The 24,749-nt window shown below is 38.0% G+C and overlaps 1 protein-coding gene across 6 annotated transcripts in view; it reads right to left on the reverse strand.

Annotated features, from left to right (window-relative positions):
- The window catches only part of NOVA1 (NOVA alternative splicing regulator 1), a 229,519-nt gene that overhangs the window by 20,645 nt on the left and 184,125 nt on the right, over positions 1-24,749 (reverse strand). For 5 of the 6 annotated variants that reach the window (XM_074955785.1, XM_074955781.1, XM_074955782.1 and 2 more), the window contains one exon: positions 17,616-17,687. The exons of the other annotated variant lie outside the window; for it this stretch is intronic. In XM_074955785.1, coding sequence (XP_074811886.1) covers positions 17,616-17,687 — 72 coding nt within the window. The remainder of the gene's footprint in view (positions 1-17,615; positions 17,688-24,749) is intronic. 6 annotated transcript variants of the gene reach the window in all.

Consider the following 24,749-nt stretch of genomic DNA (forward strand, 5'->3'; position numbering starts at 1 on the left):
CATATTAACATTGGCATGAGATATTGACAGCAATGGGTATTTTTTTCATGGCTTACACAGCAAACCAGATCATATTTTAAATAAAAGTAATCTAATATTATAAAAATGACCAAACATTCCAGAAGAAAATTACATATTCAGAAACTGGTAGTAAACTACTCATAGTTTATTGATATGGTTTATCACCACCAAGGACTCATAGACACATTTATTTCTTATATTTCATTACTACTCCTTTACTTTTCTTACTTCTAAAAAGTCAGAGTGGCCAAAAGGAAAGACTGTGTGAATGTTTTGGAACAATCAATAGTAGAGCAAGAATATTTTATTTAATAATTGACACATTTTAACTGACATATGATACACATTGTACTACCCTTGCACTACTACATTGGCGTTTGAATGACAAGTGTTGAATGGTATAAACCATGGATTATAGATATATCTACAGTATTAACAACATTTGTAATTTGAAACTAAAACATATCTAATATAGAGAACGTATTAAACTAATGCATCAAGGCATCACATATGCATGTATTATACAGTAGAACTTCTGATTTACGAACACCTTGGGAATGGAGGTTGTTCGTAACGCTGAACAAACTATTATGGTTGTTCTTTCAAAAGTTTACAACTGAACACTGACTTAATACACCTTTAAAACTTTACGGTGCAGAAGAAAAATACTGCTTTCTTTTTATTTGTTTAGTAGTTTATGTTTAACACAATACGGTACTGTATTTGCTTCCGCCTCCCCCTCTTTTTTTGGTCTCTGCTGCTACCTGATTGTGTACTTCCGGTTCCAAATAAGGTGTGTGGTGGATTAGTCAGTTCATAACGCTGGTGTTCATAACTCTGAGGTTCTACTGAATACTGAATTATCTTCAAATCGTTCATGGCTTCTTACAAATTTAAATTCAGAATTCTAAATCTTACATAGATTTGCCATCTGAGTTGTAATTTGTATGTCACTCATACTTTCCCATATCAGTGTTAGAAAAATAGGAATAGGTTATTTTATCACCAAAAACTAAAACAAAATATTTATTTAGAACTTGTATGTAATAAAGACAGCTATTAATGTCATATACAGAAATATGTGTTGTGCAGCAATTCAAAGTCTAACATTATTTGTTAAATTGCTATTGAGAATATATTTGAAATGTCTGGTATGAATTCTCTGATTACTGTGAAATAATAAAAGTAGGGATTCATTTAAAGCCAAATGACACTAAGCAGTTCAAACACAAATGAAAGATAATCATATATAAACTGAGAAACTTCTTTAATCAAAAACTAATTATCAACTATTTCTTTCTATTCCCATCATAAGGAGCTGTAACTTTGCTTCTGGAGCAGATATATGCATTTTTTGTGAAGCTCTTTCAACTAGATATTCTTGCACATAACATGATCAATAATTCCTCAATGACCTGCTTATCTTCCGACATGGTTTCTTCTTCTGCATCATTTAATTGCAAATAAGCACTGGTCTGTAGAAGATCTGTAAGGAATTCTGTTCTGCTTCACTAGAATCTTTCCCACGACATTAATCACAGTTTAATTTCATCATTAATCTACTCCACAAAGCAATAACACTTTAAAAGGACCTTAAATGGGAGACTGCATTTCAGCATCTCACTGGTAGAGGGCATATGTTAATTTAATATCCCAAATTATTACAATTACAATTAAGAAAATAAAATGGTTTGAATTACTCTTATTACATTTATGCACTGGGTAAGTGAACAATAAATAACTATAAGTAAAGCTGTAGGAGCATGAAAATAGAACAACATATTACAGGGGTGGCCAAACTTACTGACCCTCCAAGCTGCATACAATAATCTTCAGAAGGTCAAGAGCCAAGGTGCACCTGCTGGGACTCGGGGCTTCAGCCCCGTGGGAGGCACCTGCCGGGGCTTGGGGCTTCGGCCCCACTCCTATGGAGACTCCCCCCACCCCCGCTGGGCAGAAGTCCCAACCCCACCACCGTGCTGCAAAGCGGAGGTCCCCAGCTCCCTGCCATCTGGTAGGTGGAGCCTGGGGGTACGTGGGGGGCTCCGTGAGCCGCACTTCAATAGTAAAAGAGCCTGTGGCTCACGAGCCACAGTTTGGCCACCTGTGACATATTGCATTAGAAATGTGAACTAAGCTCTTACAATGCAATGGAAATTGCTAAAGTGGAAATTTTCAGAATTTTTGAGAAATTATAAATTTAAAATATACTTTTCCCCTACAGCCCCCATCCCAATAATATATTCCAGATTGGAATGAGTGCATAATTTGGCATTCAGCATTTTTATTACTGATGAAGATGTGTGAAAAAGAGTGAGACCAACATGATTCTCACAGCTCAGGTTCAGTTTACAGATTGCCACTTAGAAAATGAACCAATACCTTTTTAATCGTAAATTGAGCAAATTCAACATGGAATCAGTGAGAAACATGAAACCTCATCATACCATTTTGAGTGTCACTTTTCCGAGAAGAATCACACTTGAATACAACTGATTGTACCAACATGCTCTGCTTCAGGTCTACAGTAGGCAATTAGAGGAAGATGACTTCCAAGGTAAGTTGATTATTTTTACATACATAACTTGCCGAATATTTACAGGACATAGCCCTACAATGTGTGTTCTACAGTGCAGAAACACTACAAGCTGCGCCATCCTACTATCCAAACCTCTGTAGTACCCTGTCATCTGCTGCTGATGTATGGAATTTCCTGAAGTGTGGGTGAGGACTTCTAGTCTTTGAAAAAAATGAATTAATGGAAGAGACCAATAAGACCCCTAAGCAACAAGATTGGCCATTTATTTACCTTGGCCATTATTTTTTAAAAAGTGGTATAAGTGAATATGACTACAACTTACAGAGTAAAGTTCATAAACAAATATTGCTATTCAACTGCATTTACTTCTCTTTATATTTTTGCACAAGGCAAGTTTGCTTTCCATTGCCCTACATTCCTAAAGTTAATCAAATGTCATTTACACCACAATAAGATTACCTGTAGTTCTAAAACAATGATAGTTTACGGAGAGAGCAATAACAAAATGATCCACAAAGGAAATGTAACAAACTTAGTACCAGACGTCAATAGCATACAATATTATGGAGGTACTGATTGTGACTTCACAGTGAAGGAAATGTTCTTAAAAGGGGGTATAAATTACTATTTTAAGAACTGTTCTAAAAATGGTGAAGACATTATTCTTATTCTTCACTTGTAGGTGGCCTTTCAGTGTGAAATTTCAGTGTTTATTTGTATGTCTTTTGAATTATGTAGTTTTTGTTTGTTTTTCTATAACAGCTTTTAATAGTAAGTGATGTCTGGAATTCAACAACTTAAAATTCATTCCTCTACTAATTTTTGCGTAGATATATAATTTCTAAAAATATATATGCAAATTGTTAAAAAGTGGTGAGTCTGCCACAGATGAATTTCAGAGACTACTTCCTATTGAAAATTATTGTATGAAACCAAACAAAAAAAGACATAAAAATTCAAAAGGCATAAAAACTAACACTATATGAAGTTTCACACTGACAGACCACCCACAACTAAAGGATAATTTCTTCACCATTTTAAGATCATTTCTTAAAATAGGATCAAGGGTGACTGGGTTATTCTTCATAACTGAAATTTTGTGTGTCAGCAGTGACTGAGGAATAAAATCTTCACAGAAACATATGATGAATAATCCATTTTCAAAATGGCTGCCTGAGGAAGACACATAGACTGAAAAATTTCATCCCAAATGGTTAAAGTTTGATAAAATATAAACAACTGAAAACAATGTCTCATACTGGCAAGTGTTAGGCATCCTGAACTATAGGCATTACTATCACCTTAAAAAACAATGACAAACAATTCACCATGTTAGCATGTGTTGATCTTTCTCGGGAACGTAAAGGGGGTTCTGGTGACTCACTAGCCCAACTGAATGTGGCAGAGAAGTAGGGTGGCACTCTAGAAAGAGCTTTTGACTGAGAAGCCTGGAAGAAAGAACACTAAGAGCAGCTAAAAGTGAGGAGAAAGTTTGAACATACTTAGTTTTCTTATAGTTAATTTCTGTGTTAATAAAACCAGAACTAAGAACAGGGGGGAGTTTGGACTATGTTGTGAGCAAGTTACTTACAGAATTACATTTTTATTTGCCATCTTTTCAAGAGTGGTTTTGGTTAGAATTGTAACCCTGCAATAGAAGCATCTACATATCATATGCATCTGAAACAGCACGTTACCTGCTATGTGTTTTCCCAGTTGTGCTTTTTTTAAAGCAAGATTTTATTCTCCTCTCAACACAGTAGTGATGATGTAGGAGGCAGAAATGACAGATTGATTTACATTATCATTAGTCTTGAAGTAGCACCTAAAGGCCCTAGCCTCACTGTGCTACGCACTTGTCATAAATATAAAGGAAAGGGTAAACCCCTTTAAAATCCCTCCTGGCCAGAGGTAAATTCCTCTCACCTGTAAAGGGTTAAGAAGCTAAAGGTAACCTCGCTGGCACCTGACCAAAATGACCAATGAGGAGACAAGATACTTTCAAAAGCTGGGAGGAGGGAGAGAAACAAAGGGTCTGTGAGTCTATCTATATTCTGTCTTTGCCGGGGATAGACCAGGAATGGAGTCTTAGAACTTTTAGTAAGTAATCTAGCTAGGTACGTGTTAGATTATGATTTCTTTAAATGGCTGAGAAAAGAATTGTGCTGAATAGAATAACTATTTCTGTCTGTGTATCTTTTTTGTAACTTAAGGTTTTGCCTAGAGGGGTTCTCTATGTTTTGAATCTAATTACCCTGTAAGGTATCTACCATCCTGATTTTACAGGGGGGATTTCTTTATTTCTATTTACTTCTATTTCTATTAAAAGTCTTCTTGTAAGAAAACTGAATGTTTTTTTCATTGTTCTCAGATCCAAGGGTTTGGGTCTGTGGTCACCTATGCAAATTGGTGAGGCTTTTTATCCAACATTTCCCTGGAAAGGGGGGGTGCAAGTGTTGGGAGGATTGTTCATTGTTCTTAAGATCCAAGGGTCTGGGTCTGTAGTCACCTAGGCAAATTGGTGAGGCTTTTTACCAAACCTTGTCCAGAAAGTGGGGTGCAAGGTTTTGGGAAGTATTTTGGGGGGAAAGACGTGTCCAAACAGCTCTTCCCCAGTAACCAGTATTTGTTTGGTGGTGGTAGCGCCAATCCAAGGACAAAGGGTGGAATATTTTGTACCTTGGGGAAGTTTTGACCTAAGCTGGTAAAGATAAGCTTAGGAGGTTTTTCATGCAGGTCCCCACATCTGTACCCTAGAGTTCAGAGTGGGGGAGGAACCTTGACAGCACTGTAAAAACATATAATTAAAGCCCCTATCCTGAAAAATTTACAATCTAGGTAGATAAAAAAAGTATGCTGAGAAATTGCTTCTTTCAATTTATAATTATGACAAATTTGATATGAAGTAATTGATAGAAAAATAAATTCAAAACATTAAGATGTCAGTTTTCACAGTCACCTTTCTGACCATAAAAATAGCATGTCCTTAATAAAAGAGAAAATATGACTGGCTGTTGTTCTGTGCATTCATTCTCTAGAAATATGCAGTACAACTGGAGCATTACTGTGACCAATTATCTGGAAGGTATGCTGAAGGAATCTTGGCACAATAGGAAAAGCATAAAACTTTCAATTTAGGACAGAATATAAACCCAAGCAGGTTATAACAGCAATATTGCACTTGGCCCCTGGGCATTTCTAAGGTCTTTACTAAGTGGCTAAGGTTACAATATTCCTGCTGGTCAGTAATTCCTTGACTGTTATTACCTACAGGAATTCTAATTTACTGTCAGAAAAAGTAACAGTGAAACTAACCACATGCACAAGAATAGGAAAAATGATGCTTATAGTTTCTGAATAAAATGTGAGTTCACTTTTTTTTTTTTTTTTTTTTTTTGGACAGTAGCATAATGAATATTAAGGGGCTGACTGGCTGGCTCAGAGTCCACGATACTGTGCTATAGGAAAAGGGCTCATCACTAGTTTAGGCAGAAAACCATCCTCTTACTCCCCACAGTGCAGGGAGTCAACCGCCTTCCTCTTTCTCCTCCTCAGAGCTGCTTCCAGGGGCAATGAACCCACGCATTGCACGTTACTGCAGGCAATATCCCAAACTGGTCATCAACACAGGGCAGATGATCAGTTTGGGATAGTGCCTGCACTAAGGTGCAGTGCATTGGTTCATTGTCCCTGGAAGAAGCCTGGGATGGAGATAGTGATTCCCTGAGTCACAATTGCCTCTTTGTCTCCTTACTACTCTGGAGAAAGAGTCAACTGTGATGTGTCTATACCTGTTGCAGCTTACCTGATGCTATACAATGCTCTGGCACAGCTATGCTACTGGGCACATTGAGAGGGTGTAGTCATGGCTCTGCCCACTTCCCAACCCCTGCCCACCTGCAAGAGTGAAGAAAGTGGCAGTTCCGCTGGCCCTGCTTCCCTTTGAGCACAAGAAGCTGTGGTATATTGCAGAAGTACAATGGGGTAAGGGGATGATGTCTTAAGCACCTCTACTCCTTTGTGCCAGTACACACGATGGACCAGATCTGGCCCACATTAAAGATCCCTGACTTTGATTTAGTCAAATCCTAAATTTTCAGAGTTGCATGGAGTTAGACCACAGACCTTTCATTAAAGTCAACAGGAGTTGTTTAATTAAATCTTGTACAACTGAAAACTTAAACTGGAAATGATATCTCTAAGTCTGATACACCAATCTGAAACTTACTATGTCAGGTAAGTGATAGGCAAATAGTGCCTACAAATTTAGCACTGAGACTATGTTATGCCCTGTGTCTCAGAAATTTCCCAGCTGAAGTTTCCATAACACTCAAGTAGAGAGGAATGACACATAGAGAAAGTGAAAAAATAAAATAAAGACAAGTGACACAAATACTAAGCACTACCTACCTACATATCCATAGCATAATCAACCTCAGAGTCATTTGACTGGCACATCCGAGAGGGAGAAACATAATTTAGAAGGTAAAAAAATCATTACACCAAATAGCAACTGCTGGGATATATTTATTTTCAACTATTTTTTTATGCACCAAGTTCTATGGCATCTGAAATATGCTGTTTCCAATCCATAGGAGTACACAAGTATGGTCAGCAAAAGTGCATCACTTGATCTCAGCCACTGCAAAATTATAGGGAGATGTGGAGGTTCTAAACCAACAAGGATTTATAATACAAAACACTTGACTTACACAAAGAAACAGATGAAAAGCAAATGCAGTTCATAGCACATAGCTTTAACTCTGCTCAGGAATTGGTCGCAGACAAAGACATTGAGGCCCATCATCCAAACAGAACTCCCAAATGCTAGTTTCAATCCAGTAAACCAAGGTAACCATAGAAATTTGGCACCTACCCTGGACTCCTACCATAGAATGAATAGTAGCCCAGAAAAAAGAATTTCCTTAGTTCTTTCCAGATAATATACCAGAAGTACTAATGATTACCTTATGTCCAGAGTGCACAATTGGCACAGTCTTCAGACAGAGAACTCCACCTTCTTATTAAATTGAAACGGAGAGGTCACATTATTCAGAAACGAATTAACAATCCATAAAACTACCTTATTACTGTTGAACATTAAGGGCTAGTCCAACCTACAAAGATATCCATGTTTTTGTAACTATTTTAGGCACTCTCATTTGCCCAAGTTACAACACTGGTCTAACCAATGTGTCAAACAGGTCTGTGCATCTGAGCTTATCATGATACTTACCCACGGCTGTGTCACTGCATTCTGGGAAAATTTGGTTAGTCATTCAACAGTGTCTTAGTCAAGGATATAGCTCCAGGATGAAAGGACTGCTATTATCAGCAGCTGGAGCTATGTAAACCTACTGCAGGGAGAGCTGGGAAGCAAGAGGACTGGCTAAATTACGTGACCCAGCACAGCTAAGAGTTACCATCAACAAAGAAAACTTCAGTGTTACAAACCAGTTACAAGATAACAGTTATCTGTCGAGTTAGGCAGCTGACAAGAGCAAACCCATTAGCTGCCAGTTATTAATCGAATACTGGTATTAACCATCGGTAAGTAGGGACACAAATCATATTTTTAGAGGCAACCACAGAACTAATGGGTTATAAACTCAGTTAAAACTTTTAGTATAGAGAGGGCTTTCGAAGGTTGAAGATCAAAAAGACAGAGCTTTCTGCTTACCAAATCCTTTCTCAGAGACTGACCACAAAAATAGCATTTTAAGAGAGGAAAGACGGGGGAGAGATAGGGACGGGGAGCTCAGTGGCCTATGAGGGGACTAGAAGGAGTGAAAGACTAGGTTTAGATTCCTGGAAGGAATGGCATGCCTAATTGGGCTGCTAATGAGGGAAGCTACCCAAATAAAGTGGACCACCACCAGACAGCACTGATGGCAAGACCTATATATCAATACTTCTTTGAAGAATATTCAGATTCTAACTAAAGGGACCATGGAATTTATGCAAACACCAAATTAAATCCACTTTTCATATTCTACAGTAAACATAGACAATATACACTAAAGAGAAAAGCTCTTATTTGGAAGGTTAAACCTAGCTATTATGTTGGAAGGTTAAACCCTCACCAATTATTTCATTTTCAGATTGAAAACTGGGGCAGAGGCCAGCACATGTTTATGGAACACTATACAGTATGTACAAAGTAGGCCTACTTGGAGTAAGTGGAGGTTAGAATTATGGCTTTAAAATCCCTTTAATGTATAACTCTCCACTAGAACAGCAATGTTTTAACACACAGGGGAAGAGAAAGGATCTGTCTAATGTTCCTTGTGATTGTGTCCTGCAAATAGATGAAAGACAGTTTTTGAATTTGGGTCAGGAAAAGAACTGAGAACATCAACCTGAATAACTGTTCAAATTCAAGTTTCTGATCTATATCTTCATAGCTCTCCTTAGGTCTAGCTCATGTTAAGTGAGGGACCACCCCATTCTATGAGATTGTATGGGTTGAATTTCTGTTCAGGAGACAAAACAAATTGTTTCAACAATTGGCCCACCACTATAAGACTCTTTCCCAGAAATAATCAGAACAGCCATGAACCTCAGGCCCTTTGGAATGGAATATATCTTTTTGTGCTCACTTTAATAAATATGTAAGGTGCTCAGATACCATAATAATAGTTATGATATAAGAACACAGATGGATGGCCCAACAGACAGATAGCTGCACCCTTCAGGCAGGCTATCATGAAATGCCTAGATACTAAAATGGTGAAAAAGGATTTTTCAAACCAAATATTTTATAAATTTAGGCTTTTGGGGGGAAGGCGGGGGAAGGGATGAGTGGGTTGTGAATAATTCCTGAGCTGGTATCTCTGATATCTGATTTGGACAAATCCTCTTTAGACCCCGAGTGCTCCACAAACCATTGACTACAACTTCTGCATTATTCTTTATTCACAATTCAGTGTGTGATTAGTCATATGATATTGTTTCTCCTCCCTGATTCAATGACAAACTTTTCAACAGGAAAATAATGAATGATGAATAGCAAATTACAAATTTCTGGTATGAATTTGTTAAACTTCCAGGGTTCACAAATATTTCCAGATATACTCGTGCCTGTCTGAGTGAGTAACGCATGGTCTGAATAACAACAAAATTAATTAGAGTAATCCATCCACAAATAGATTTTCTCTTTCTTCATTATTTAACCTGCCGTACTTGATCCTCTGGTGATAGGCACATTAGAAATACAATAGATTAGATACAAGAACGTCTGAGGAACAGCAGGGGGGGGGGAAATAAACATGGGGAAATCGTTTTAGTTTTCCTCGGGCATTCTTGTCAACTGCTGGAAATGGCCCACCTTGATTATCACTACAAAAGGTTTTTTCTCCCCGCTGCTCTCCTGCTGGTAATAGCTTACCTGACCTGATCACTCTCGTTACAGTGTGTATGGTAACACCCATTGTTTCATGTTCTCTGTGTATATAAATCTCCCCACTGTATTTTCCACTGAATGCATCCGATGAAGTGAGCTGTAGCTCACGAAAGCTTATGCTCAAATAAATTTCTTAGTCTCTAAGATACCACAAGTCCTCCTTTTCTTTTTGCAGATACAGACTAACATGGCTGCTACTCTGAATCCTAATAATAATAGCTTGGCACTTCTAATGACCTATCAGAGGATCAAAATATTTTAGAGACAGATAGTTAACAATTAACTTCTCTTTTAAAGATGAGGAGCTGAGGAACAGGGAGGTCAAATGCCTTACCCATAGTCAGACAAAAAGTCTGTGTCACAGTTGGAAACAGAACTCAGTACCATTATCATAATGATAACAGAAGACCAAATCAGAGATTTCTCCCCATTTGTCCCCCCCCAGAGAAGACACATATTCAGGGTGTTTGAGACAGCCTCACTCACTGGTAAGAGTTAAGGGAGTACTTCAGAGATTACCTTTGTACAATTTAATATGTTTGTCAGTCAGTTAATAAGAGCAGGATTACTGCAAATCACTCTACAGTTAGGTACGACGACAGCGGGTTACATGGAAGACAGGCCGGGACATATCTTTGATACTGAAACTTTTGTAACAATAATTATGCCCCAAACTTATAGTTTATAGAAATTAACTATCAGATAATTAATCCTGACCTCCTAATCTCCTATGGGTTATGTAAACTGGTACTTTTACATCCAGTTCACAAATTAGGAAACTTGGAAACAGAGGCTAAGTGCCTTGCACAATGCCAAACAAGTAGTTAGTATTGGAGTCAGAATTAGAATCCATGTAGCAGGAGTCCCTAACTACCAGTCCTGTGCTGTAACTACTACACAACTCTGTTGCACTAATGAGACTGTCTCTGTCTGTTCTACTTAGCACTCAAACGATAGTGGCAAGTAACCCACAATTCCAGAAGGGTGTAACGGTGTTGCAGACATCATACTGATTACACAGGGTCATATATCAAATATAACATATGCTAATCTACAAGCTGATCAGTTATTTTTAAATATATATATATATATATAATATAAGAACATGCCTTACTTTGGAAATTATGAAAACTGAGTTCTTATCCATGTATTACAATGTGCTTGGTGTGGTTACAATGATATGGGCACTATCCTATTTCATAACTCCTGCTAATCACAGACAGTGGGATTGATTTGTAATGGTACCTTGGGGCAGGTTCTCTTCTTGCACAATTCAGGTGGCATAAAGGGTCACATAAGGGCATATAGGGATGGGCAAGGGGCATGACAGAGAAATCCTCCACTGACATAAGGTCCATTAAATTACCCTACTGCAGTAACAGATCTTAGAGCTGCCTACATAGTGCTATGCATCATCAGCATTGGGCTGTCTCAGAGAATCAGGGAGCTGGAACTGGCACCCCCTGCTATGTCACAGAAGAAAATCAGCCCCATTGTCTCAGAATCAGAAGCACTAAATTAGCCTCAGAAGTGATGGGATTTCCAGATTGCAAATGATGTATTTCTAATGTAAGAGTAAATATTAGGCTCTCAGTGTTATGAACATTCTGTTTTCATTTGTACAAATATACTTTTATTTTCATTTCTCAACTATAAGAAAGTAGTTTGTGGTAATACATACCATAAGGAAAGCTACTTCTGGATTCGAGCTTATTTCAACTCACATGTGCCAGTTTGATTTTGTGGGTGCTATGATATAACTGATTCCTAACCTTGAGGTCATCTGCCATTCCCTATGCCACACTAGTTCTGACCAGTGTCTCTTGCAGCATTACTGAAGGATGGTGATTTCAATTTCTCTTTGCCCACAACTCTGTACCAAATCACTTACCTACTTCCTGAAGGTCAGAATTCAATTTCGCTCATCCAATACTATATGACTAAACACTTCAGTCTTTCGTTCAACTTCACAAACTCCCAATAAACTTAAATGTAAGGCATTTTATGTAACGTCTCTGGGGAGATTAGGCTAGGGCTGAGAGATCAGGACTGAGATTTATTATTTAATACATTCATTGTGGAGATCAGATGCCCCAAGGAGGATCAGGGCTCCGTTATGCTAGGCACTGTACAAACACACATGAAGACTAAGCCAATGGCCCCGAAGAGTCTTAGGCCCTGAGAAATGAATGGGCACATCCTTGCACCCACCTGGTACCCCACTGACTTCATATCATTCTACATAACCCATATGAATCTATTTTATTTTTAACAAAACAGAAGTAAAATAGACGATCTGATGATATAACTGTAAATCACCAGTGACAAAATCAGTGCACTGTTTTAAAATACAATTGGGTACAAAGAACAGGAAGGCTATTTATTAGATTGATAAAAATAGTTTTTAATAGTAAGGGCCAAATCATGACCCAGCCTATGCACCCGTGCTAGGCCATGAGGATGGGTAAAACCATCCCTACTTAACCCCCGTGTAGCATTCCTGAACCTTGAGTCTGGATCTCTAGGGGTAAGCATGTGTTGCAAGCCCATTACTTCCCCAGAGCACGAGGCATGAGAGAGGTGGAGAGTGGACCAGCTCTTCTGGTCAGTGAGAGTTAATGGTACTACTCGGGTCACTGGTATGTGAGGGAAGCAGATTGCTGTGCATGTAGCGCAAGAGGAACTAGGGAAGGCATGTACATTTCTGATGCATAATTACTTCCCTGTGCTGTTGTTCATTGGGTGCTACACCTAGACACTGCCCCCCAAAGAGCAGACTACACGTACAGAATTTATTTTTTTTTAACCTAAAATAAATGTGTATCTGTAAAACATGTCAAATAAATTAGAAATAATCCCATAAACAGAGCAAAATATCATATAACATGTTTGAGAAATACTTTTGTTACTTTACTGCTATTTAATAATTGTTAGCACAACTATTAAAATCGTATCTTTTTACAGGTCTTGGGGGGTGCAAAAACCCTCAAATCAACCATTTTAATATGATGTTTATGGCATTATTCATCATCCTGAAAAATAATCTCCCACCTGAAGGATACTGCAGAGAAGTAAAATTGATTTCTTTCTTTTGATAAATAAAAGTAAAGCTATATTCCTCCAATTTCAGGAACATTTATGATAGCAGTGCAATTTTACTGCTGTCCTTCAGTATCTGTCAACATTTCCACTATAAACATGGCTGACAAAATTCACACTGGGGCAAAATTTAAATTCTCAGCCTAAAAGTAATATAAATAAAAATAGGAAAATTGGCTGATGCCTTTTAACATGATAGACATTCAGAAGAGGCAAGTTTCAAACACTTTTTGAGTACCACAAATTTTAACATCTTTGGCTTTTTATTTTTCCAACTGAAATTTTGCAGTTCATTAGTTTTTAATGTGGATAAATGCCCATGGGCACTCTGATACGAAAATATAAGCAATGCATTTTAACAATAGCAATTGCAGATGTATAGCTTCTTGCAACAAACATCTCTTACATTTTTTAGGCCTCTGCTGTATCCATGGCAATTCAATTAATACCACAATGTGTCTGAAGGATTTGCCATGTTCCATTGTGCAAAAACCATTTTAGAGAATCTCTGCTTACTGCTGATTGACACATCACCATTACTGTAAGCTAAATAGAAAAATAGCAATAATTCATAATTGTAGGTTTACATAAAAGAATTACAACTGTTAGAAAGATTATTATGTAAAAAGGTGGTAATGATCTAACTTAAATTGACAAAAACCAAAATATTCAAAGGTGGAAATAAAACAGACCAGATTTGTTGCAAGGGTTCTATTGGCGTTTGCTACAGTGTCCAGATGTCCCAATAAAATCGGGACTGGCCCGATATTTAACTCTTTGTCCTGCGTCCTGACCTATGTACAATCAGGACACCATTTGTTCCAATATTATAAGTTGCCAAATGTCCAGTTGGTGTGGAGCTGGTTCCGCGCATCTCCCTCTTGGTGCTAGGTGCAGGGATGGCCAGGTGGGCTCTGTGTGTGCTGCCCCTGCCATGACCGCCTGCTCTGCAGCTCCTATTGGCCAGGAACTGCGGCCAATGGGAGTTGTGCGGGTGGTGCCTGTGGGAGAGGCAGCATGCACAGCTGCCTGGCCGTGCCTCTGCCTAGGACCCAGAGGGAGATGTCATCACTTCTGGGCAGCCGCCTGAGGTAAGTGCTCCCAGAGCCCACACCCCCTCCCACACCAAACTCCCTTCCAGAGTCAGGACCCCAAACTCCCTCCCCACGCCCCAACCCCCTGCCCCAGCTCTGAAACCCCCCCCTTGTGGTGGGAGCTGGGGCCGTGCGTCCCCAACCCATGGCATGTGGCGGGGGCTGGAGCTGAGGCGGTGCGTTCCTGACCTATGGCTTGCAGTAGGGGCCGGGCCGTGCGCCCCTGACCCGCAGCTTGCGGCAGGGGCTAGGCCATGCACCACTAACCCCTGATGGGGGACAGAGCTGGGGCCGTGTGCCCCCAACCTGCAGCAGGGGCCTTGGCAGGGTCTGTGCGCCCCTGACACGCAGCTTCCTCGGGTTGGGCGCCCCCCTTCCCCATGGCTCCAGTGGGGGCTGTGAGCCTGTGGCTGCCCTCCCTCTCCCATGTGTCCCAATATTTTATTCTTGCCATCTGGTCACCCTAGCATCTGCTGGCAAAAATCAGTTTCTTGGCTTCTCCTGGCTGAAAGTGTGCACGAGGATAGGGTGCATAAGTATAAACTGCCCATAACACAAGCTCTTCCAGGAAGCAAAAGTTTGCTGGCAGCTCCCACACAGTGAGCAGGGAAACAGCATCCAGGAGATGAGCTCCACCACTGCATATCTCTGGGTAATCTCCCCCAGTACGACACCTAAGGAGCCCTCTGCCCCAGTTTAAATTAGCCTTCCCCTGACATAGGCAGAACCCATGCTCATCTTTCCCCAGGATAAATCCTTGCTCAGGTCCTGCTTAAGTCACCCTGTTGATCTTGAGTATAATGTTTGATATTCTGTTATTTCAAAAACTCTAAGAAAAGTGGGTGATCTTAAATCTCATATGAGCTGCAATACAGGCACAATGGCATGTATTGTGTATGCGGTTTCAGCTCTGACTGAATTTCCTGACTTTTGTCCAGTTAAAACAGCTGCTTAATGTTATCTTTACACAATGTTTTGTGAGAATATACATATCTGTACAGTTACTTAAAGTTAAGAATCATCACAACTACAGCAGTGTATCAAAACAAACATTTGTTTTGTTCTCCAGTCCTCCTGTGTTGGTTACTTACACAACTACTGACAGGTTGAGATTACCATGCTGGAACCTATTTTCATGTGAGAGCCGCAGTGCAGATACTTGTCGATATACTGGTGCTGAATGTTAATCACCGCTACAGTCTAGAAACAATTGCCAGCTACGTCACCTATCACCAGAATGAACAGCAAAGCCTTAACTTAATTACCTTATCATGTGCCACATGCTTTCTGCTGAAATGGATAGACAGCACTAAGAAATATAGTGGGGGATAAAATAATTATAAACTAATAAGAATGTTCAAAATTAATGATAAATACAGCTCCAGGCATCAGTTATGGTTCTCATGTCTTTCTTCGTTTACACCTTTTTTAATACTGTCCAAAAGAGATTCTGATCATTTATATAAGAACTAAAACAGCAAAACAGTCTATGAATAAAATATATTTAACAATGTAATGTGAAGTGTGGACAGGACACAGAAGCATAGATATTTGTCCTCCAGTTTCAATATAGTACTGATTTTATTAGAAAACTCTTCCACATAGATCAACCTTTCTAGAAGATCAGCAAAACATTTTTAATAGGTGAACACAAATTTATTTTTCATATACTGATACTCTAAGCTAAATCTTGGATAGTTCAAACTTCAATAAACAGATTGAAAACAGGTACATCTCTGATGCTATTCAATCAACATGCACAAAATCATGTTTCCTGTTAAATAAACACTCCTTTTTTGCCCTGCAAACGATGAATGCTTGGTCTTACAACAATCATCAGGTAGACTCTTAGAAAGAAAGAAAGAAAGAAAGAAAGAAAGAAAGAAAGAAAGAAAGAAAGAAAGAAAGGCAATGAGACAATTAAAATTGCATAATAATTAGTTGTTTGCTCAATATGTTAAATACTTTTTAATTAAAGTACATGTAAATCTAACATTCAGATACAGAAAGAAGAAATGCTGAACACGATGTTCATAGAGAAGTCTTACTAGCTCTTTGCTAACCTTTTATCTTTGTTTTTTAATTGATGATGAAGTCAATTAATCACTGTTGGAGAGGCAGGAGGCTATATACAAGAGTTTCAAATCAACCCGTGGGATAGTACCACATATAGTTCTCTGACCAAAGCTTCCTTCCTTCTATCTGTAAAATTTCTCCCCGAAAATAAAGTTCATCATGTTTTTGTGCCAGATGTCACTTTCAACAGATTCTCTTATAATGATCAAAATATTATATATATAATTTTAATGCACTGCTATATGCTGAGCCTGGTTATTTACACAGAACACAAGTTCTAATGTAGTTATCACAAGTTATCCTACCACCAATCATTCAGAGGCATGTTAATTATCCGTGAGAAAAAATAGCTTGCTGTCAAGAAAACCCTTCTTGAGATTTGAATAAAATTTGCACGAGATCTCAAGAGAAGCTGACATAAACAAACAAAGTGTGTGTTAAAATTAACACATTGAATGCAATTATTAAAATACATACAGGGTACTTTTAGCCTTAACAGTTTACAGATATATCTTAAAACCAGCCACTGAACAACTGCTATGACTGAATCTGGATGGTATGAAGGTCAGTAAGTAACTTGGAACTTTACATAAATGAGTAAAGCAACAATATAAACAATATGATGATTATGTGAATAATGAACTGCACATATTACCCAGTTCAAAGAAAAATAAAACAGTCTGATAACAAAATAATTTACTGCTAATATTACAGTATCTGCATTTTTAAAAATAAGAACCAAATTAGAAGTAATCAAACCTCAAATGAATGTGTAATTAAAAATGTTTTAAAATAGACTTAATTTTACTTTATTTTTCATCATTAAATTTTACTTCCAAATTAATTTCTTTTACTACATAATCTGTTTAAATACTAATGCCTCCACATTACATACAAGTCACAATTAAAAAACAAAATTAAATATATACCATTCCTAATATCACATTCATTTATTTAAATATGGTTTTAGGGATAGTTCCATTCTATTTTACAAGGGATCCAAAGACTACATATGTGTGTGCATGTATACATACACATAAACATACACACATGGACAATTACTGCACTCATGATACACAAATACACACCCTGCAAATACACATTAAAATAGTAAGATTAAAAAAAAATAAAATTACTATTTTAGAGTCTATTTTACTGTTATCAAAGATTTAAAAATTAAAAGTATATTTAGAGAGGAATGATTTTTCCATTTAATTTTCCAAGTTCTGAAAAGTGTTCTTTATGCAACAGCGTTAGATATCTATGATTATGGGTGTATATATGTGAATGAACCAATAAATCCTTAACCCACCATATCTTTTTCTCCAGTTTGCAAGCTGTCACCCGTGAAAAGTATGGTGTAGATGATAGGATGATACTGTACCTGATTGGCTCTGGAGGTGGTCATGGGATCAGATGGAGAGGACTTGGTGGTAGTTGGGGAAGATGGCAATGTCTGGGAACAAAGCAGTTCAGGAGCAAATCAACCTTTACAAGCCTTAGACTGAACAGTTAAAAAATAAACAAACAAAAGTAATGTAACCAGAAAAATAAAATTAAAATAAAGCCTAAGACTAAAATCTTTCTCCTACTCATTGGAACTTAATGGAATTTAAGGTCAATTGAATAAATAAGTAATGCATGTAAATATGCATGCATATGTGTATAAAAACAAATTCATGACTTGAAATCAAGATGATGAGCAGGGGGTTGGACTAGATGACCTCCTGAGGTCCCTTCCAACCCTGATATTCTATGATTCTATGGTGAACTCACATAAATACTAAAAGATATGCTGACCACATGAATATTTTCTTTTCCCGCTCCTCTTCTTGGGGTACATAAAAAGACTGAAGTAAATACAAATTCCAGCAAGTTCAATGAGCACACTAAAACTTTCTATCAGCAAACAAGGCTAGTGCTGGGAAGAAGTGGTGATGTTTACTTTGGAATTAAATTATTCACCCACTCTGTATGCTGACTATATCCCACAAACTGAATTTCATAATTTTTTTATCCATATCCAAAACAATTAAAATTGCAGCTATTCAAGATTTTTAACAATAAAAGAAACTGCTAAAATATTCACTGATTTTTTTTAATCAAGAGCCATGTGTGAAAAATGTAAACATCAATCTTATGATGGATGAACATGCAACTAATGGCATCACATCAATTTACTATGATATATTTATCATTAGTGTTCAAAGATCATTAATTTAATAAGGGCAAAGGTTAGTAATGCAGCCCCAGCCTGCGTTCAAAATTAACACAAAAAAGAATTAGAAGTCATATTTATTGATATGTTTTTTCCTAAATATACATATACTTAACATTAATACTTGAACACATCTGTTATCAAAAAGCACTGCTCTATTTAAAATGTACATGTTTATATACATAACTCTCAAACACATTAGTTCCTAATACAGTAACTTTTTTATTATAAATGTAGTGAGAATGTCAGACTTCCGTTTTCAAGACATAATATACAATACCCATTCAAATCAGACTTTCTTGAACATCTCTACAATGTTCAAATATCTTAGAAAATCTGAATGTACATCAATATTACTGTGAGAAATAAGGACTTAAAAACTGTAGAATATGGGTGCCAACCCTCCAGGATTGCCCTGGAGTATCCAGGAACTAAAGATTAACTTTTAATTAAAGATTATGTCATGTGATGAAACCTCCAGGAACATGTCCAAACAAAACTGGCAACCCTAGTGCCTAAAATCATCATACAACTATTAACTAGAACTACTTTGAAATAAAACAAAACTTGTAAACTTTCAGAATTTTTGGTACTTGCATTTATTTACAGTCCTAAAAAGTATAACCCATATTTTTAAAAGGGTGTATGTACTTTAGCACTAACAAAACCCCATAATGCATGTGAGAACGTTGGGATTGTATGTATGCAGAAAGTTATATGCAATGGGAGAATACTGGCTTGAAGATATGCATCAGGCATTTTGTGCATACAGCGTTGAATATTTAGGCCTATGTGCAGAGCAACGTAGAGCTCTTTATTTTACATTTTCAGAATATATTTGTAAATAAAGCCATCAGAAAAGCAACAGAATTTTTAATAAACAAACAGGCTCCTATTTCATACCTTCAACTCACCATAAACAAAAAGAATTTATCCCAAGCATCAGCTAGGGCTTTATCAAAAGGCTTCTAACACAGCACATACTGCCATGGGCTCCCTGAAAAATAATAGGCCTCTGCTAAATTATGTAAACCTGGAGAAACCAGGAGATATTATAAAGAAAAACAGATCAATTGTTAAGTATTCTCCCACATCGTTCTCTATAGTATATGGCTTTGTTTGTCATACATCTTTGTTTGGGATAGAATTATTTTTAAAAGGAATTGTGGATTTTACCAGAGCTAATGGTGGTCAATTACACCAATGCAACCCTTCTGGTTTAATGAGGTTTCATAAATGTAACTTAAGGCAAAATTTCATCCAAAGTTGTGGATCATAATGCACTGATTTCCATCAGTCTAGTTAAAAATCTACCTTAGCACTATAAACAGGATGGGGTTGGGGAGGTGGGGAGTAAAAAAGCTATAACTCATCATTCCAAAAGTGTCCTGTACTAAACTGAATATTAAAGTTCTCGGCCTAAAACTTATTTAAAGAACAAAATACATTTTATAGACACTTCAGAATTCAAGATGAGGATTAGACTTTTTCACTATCAGCCTCAATTGTAATATTTCTGGCATCTGATGGTTGTCATCAACATTAATTTGTGTGTGTTTTGTTTTTCTATATTCTAAAACTAATTAATCAGAAGAAAAAAGAGGATTTAAAACAGCTGTCATGGAGAGAATTCAGCAAGTACAACTATTGCATTTATGTGGAAATAGGAACAATTTAATACAGGGAAATACCCCATTTACCAGTAGCACAGGTTACACAAAACAGCTGGAATATATACAATTCTTATTTAACAACAACATTCATCTTCCTGAAAGCAGAAAAAATTTGGCAGTGGAAAAAAAGGAATGCTAACATTTCGTGTATTCGAACGGTCTACTGAACCTACCAGAACATTCCCCATAATAGAAGCACTCCACTATTTTATTTTCTCAAAAACTTCTTTACGATACAATGAAAAGAGGTCAGAACAGTTGAATAAAAAACAATTGTTAATAAACAAGCATCAAAATGGGCATAAACATTTTTCATAAACACACACACACACCACTGACAAAATATTCAAAATTATGTATAGCAAATTGCTTTTCAAATCAAAGTGTTTTGTGTCTGAGGCAGGGGCTGTTTCTGTGGTTGCTGGCATAACCACTATTTTCTTTTTCATTGAATAGTACAGTAAATAATGCAAGAAACTAATGCATGTCCTCACAGAAACAAGATTTCTTAACTCATGCAGTCTCTATTTTTGTCAAATATGTTTCAATTAAAAAATGAGCCTGATTCTGTACCATTAAGATCCATGGGATTGGGACTAGATTCTAAATTTGTACATTGTGCATATTTTCTAGCCATTTTCCCCTGCTCAACTCTCTTTAACTCCAGTTGTTTTTCAGGTCACATATCCCTCAAGTGCATTAGGGAGAAAAGGTCACTTACAAACTGGATAACACAGTTTAATAAAGATTTCACACATGTGCATAATATATAATCAGATAGCACTTTTTTAGACATACAGACAAAACCTCTTTCATCACCACCAAAATAAACCAATACGATTCTCTTTAAATAACATAAATATTATATGTATGAACCATCTATTTATTTCCTAATGAATACAACTGTGAATAAGAATTTTCAGAAAGAAAGAGGCAAGTTGGTGGGTTTTGTTTTTTGGGTTACTTTACAAATCATTTCCTTTCACATTAATGGAAACTATGTTTCATCTATATGTCTTGAAATGCCTTATAAGAAATCTGTGAAATATACTTTTAGACAGAATTGCTTATTAATGAAAGTTGGAAATGATTCAATTTTGAATTACTAGACAGTGTAGAATAATTTTAAAAACTTAGTGAGGATTTTGCATTAGGCAAGCACTTGAATTTAGAAGTTATTAGGCTTCTGGGAATGAGAATTATAAAGTGATTAGAAATTATAAAATGATTTTACATTAAGGAGTCTCAGTTTTCAAGACTGAAAAATTCGTATTATTACCAAAGCTCGCCAGTAATTATAGGCTGCCCTCTAGCAAGGCTATAGTAAAAGGCCAGTCAGAATTTCTCCTCTACACCATTTTTAAGAGCTTACAAAATTTTGAAGCAAGCTAAAACTTCACTAACAATGTCCAAGCCAGAATGATTTTTTTGTCTTTGTTCACACATTTTATGGCCTTTCTTATATTTTATGTTTACAGGTAATAGATATTTTTGTGCTCCTAGAACAGAGTGATTCCAAAATTAAAAAGTAAAAAAGGTTTACTGACCAACAGCCAGATTCTGCCTGACACACACAAGAGTGTGCAGCATTTAGGGAGAATACAAGAAGCATTTTCATCCTTAGGTGGCTCACAGAACTGCAGTTGTTCTGAGAGACTTCTCTCTCTCCCCCTGTCCCTCAAGGTGCATAACATCCTAAAGTAGGTAGGAGGAAGACAGAGTAACACACTGATACGTCACACCCTTGAGCAAGGAGTTGGCTGGCTACAGCAGTGGGTGCACTCCCTTTGTGTTCAGGGAGGCCTTCTGAGATTTCTTTCTGAGGTGGGGCGTCTCCACAGTTCACTTAATGCTGAGCTGTGCCTAACTGGCACACTCTTGTCCTAAATATTATTTAAAAAATAAGATTAAATATTTACCTGCCAGATCACAAGTATTCTACTGAATACTTTAACTGTTAACTGTTCAGTACTTTAACTCTTAGTGCCATATTAGGTGGGTTTTTATTTGTTTTTCTAATGAAGGAGGAAGGGGGAAAAAAGGCAGAAAATTAAATAATAAAATACCACAGTTAAACAATGGTAAAGCTATGACAACACCACAAAGAAATAGGACATTCAAATTTAAAGCTGAAACTCCATGCAGTTGACCACTTTGTAGTTGGCTATGGCAGGGCTTGCCAACCAATGGTGACCTTGCATAACACAAGGTTAAAGACCAACTGAGTTTCAGCCTTTTTTAAAGTCCTAACTTTTAAGCATCATTAAAATAATGTGAATCTACTTTCTGTGGTTTAATTTTAAATTGCTTAAATCAACAGGTCTGTTTTTGCACTTTTTTACTATCATTTTGAATTCCATTGCTGATGAAAATTAAGGGCAGAATAGCTTTAGCACTAAAGCCAGCCAAGGGACAAAGCTGCTGTGCAAGATTCCACCACATCACTGTGCTGGAGGACCTGAAAGACTGGCTTAGTATGCTTTCTACAGTGCCAGAATGGGTCTCCCCTGCAACTGCTCACTTTGCAGTTTATTATTTTTTTAATCTATTACAAACTCTTAACGTGTGACTCTAGTGAGGCAACATAATAATCATGAAGTATCTTTAAAAGTTAGGGTCTGTTGTGTAAATACGTAACTATAGATTTTTAAAAGCTTGTTTTTATTAAGCAATAATTAAGATTAGGTAATTAATTACAGTCCAGAGCATAGAGAAGTTAGTCTGTTGATATTACAATTTGAAGATCTGACTTCCCACTGCATTGTACCTTTGTACCTACACAAAGTGGGTGTAAAGCACTTCTGTTCTGAGCTGGCAGTGTTTCACCACCCACTTTGCACTCAATCTGGACTAATGTAAATAACTATGCAGGGTGCAAGGCAAGGGAGAAAGAAGACAAAAGTTAATATACGCAGACAGACATTTATGAAAGATTTTAAAATGCTGTCCTATCCTTGACTTTCACTTTACATGGCAAAAATGAGGATTAGTAGTTATCCAAAGGGGATAGCATAAAAAATAAAAAGCTCTTGGGAAGGGTTTATGGTCCCCCATGAGGGCCTGGTCACAAAATAAGAGAAAGTCCTGCTCTGGTATGATACCTGAAAAAGAGCATCTCATGAGCCCTTTGGGAAGAACAAGGGGCTGGGAGCATAACCATAGGAGCTGCCACTTTGCAGCACGGGAACCTCTCCAGGGTTTGGGGCGGGGGGGGGGGGAGGAGAGGGAGAAGAGAATAAAGTAAAAAAGCAGGAGTTAGCATTCCCCTCCTGCACCTGCCCTGCAACCTGTTATAATAATGGAGGAAAATGGTAAGATCTAGCCCCGCTTCCTCACCCATGTCCCCCTTGGATATTCCAATAAAACAGAATAAGGCCATGTCTATACGTACCGTGCTGCAGTGGCGCAGTTGTACCAATACAGCTGTGCTGCTGCAGTGTGTCTGGTGATGATTCTCCATGACAATGGGAGAGAGCTCTCCCATCGGCATAATAAAACCAGCTCCACAAGCAGCAGAAGCTATGTCAGCAGGAGAAGCTCTTCTGTCACCATAGCATGTGCATATGAGTGCTTGTGTCTGTAATTTATGTCACTCAGAAGGTTGGTTTTTGACACCCGTGAGTGACATAAGTTATACCAACATAAGCTATGTTTACACTGCTGCCTAAGTGAGCACGGAGACACTCAAGATGCATATAAAAACATGGGATGAGATTTTGTGATGTGTCTGCTTAAGTAACCATTTCTTGACACTAATGTTCCTGCCAGCTTTCGCCAGGTGCCTAATCCTGTAACAACAACAAGAGTAAATCTTTTAAAAGAAAAATCATCATGAGTGTAGTGGGGGCCAACACCAACCGCATCTGGCATCTTCTAATTTTGAGAATGTCAGGTTTCAGACCTAGATATGGCATAGAAATACTATTAGCCTTAACAGTCAATGATCTTCTCAGAGCAACGAACAAGGATCAGATGTGCTTTCAAATACTGCTAGATCTGGCAAGGGTTGGAAGCACAGCTTTAAAGTCGTTCTATTCATACAGGAAGATCCAAGAGGATGGTAGATCGTTGATTCTTCTTCCTCCTTAAGGTATCTCAGCTGTGAAGTCACACAAGGCCAATTTTGTCTTCTTGTTCAGAGATTATGAGACACTATAGATAGGTCTTGAGGTGGGGTTGTCTGCAATCATCAGTGCTGCATACAGATTGTCTTAGACGGTTTAGATACAACAAATCCTGTATCTTGGCATGACTACATGACCCTTGCAGACAGAGATGTCAACTCTGTGGGTGCTCAGCACCCACCAGCAGCCCTGGGGAGCAGCTCCTCCCTCTCCCTCCCAGAGCTCCTGCCTGCTGTGATCAGCTGTTCAGCAGCGTGCAGGAGGTGCTGTGGTGGAGGGGGAGGAGTGGGGGCAGGAAGAGGTGGGAGAAGGGGCCGGAATGCGGCAGGGACAGAAAGAAGCTGGGCAGGTGAGGGCTTGGGAAAAGGGGTGGAGTGGGGGCAGGGCCTGGGGCGAAGCGGGGGTCGAGCACCCCCCGGGACCTGGGGAAGTCAGAGCCTCTCCGGGAACTGGGGAAGTCAGAGCCTCTGTTTGAGGTCCCTTCTAACCCTATGATTCTCTGA

Source organism: Natator depressus, chromosome 6 (genome assembly GCF_965152275.1).
Source record: "Natator depressus isolate rNatDep1 chromosome 6, rNatDep2.hap1, whole genome shotgun sequence".
In the NCBI taxonomy this organism is placed as follows: Eukaryota; Metazoa; Chordata; order Testudines; family Cheloniidae; genus Natator; species Natator depressus.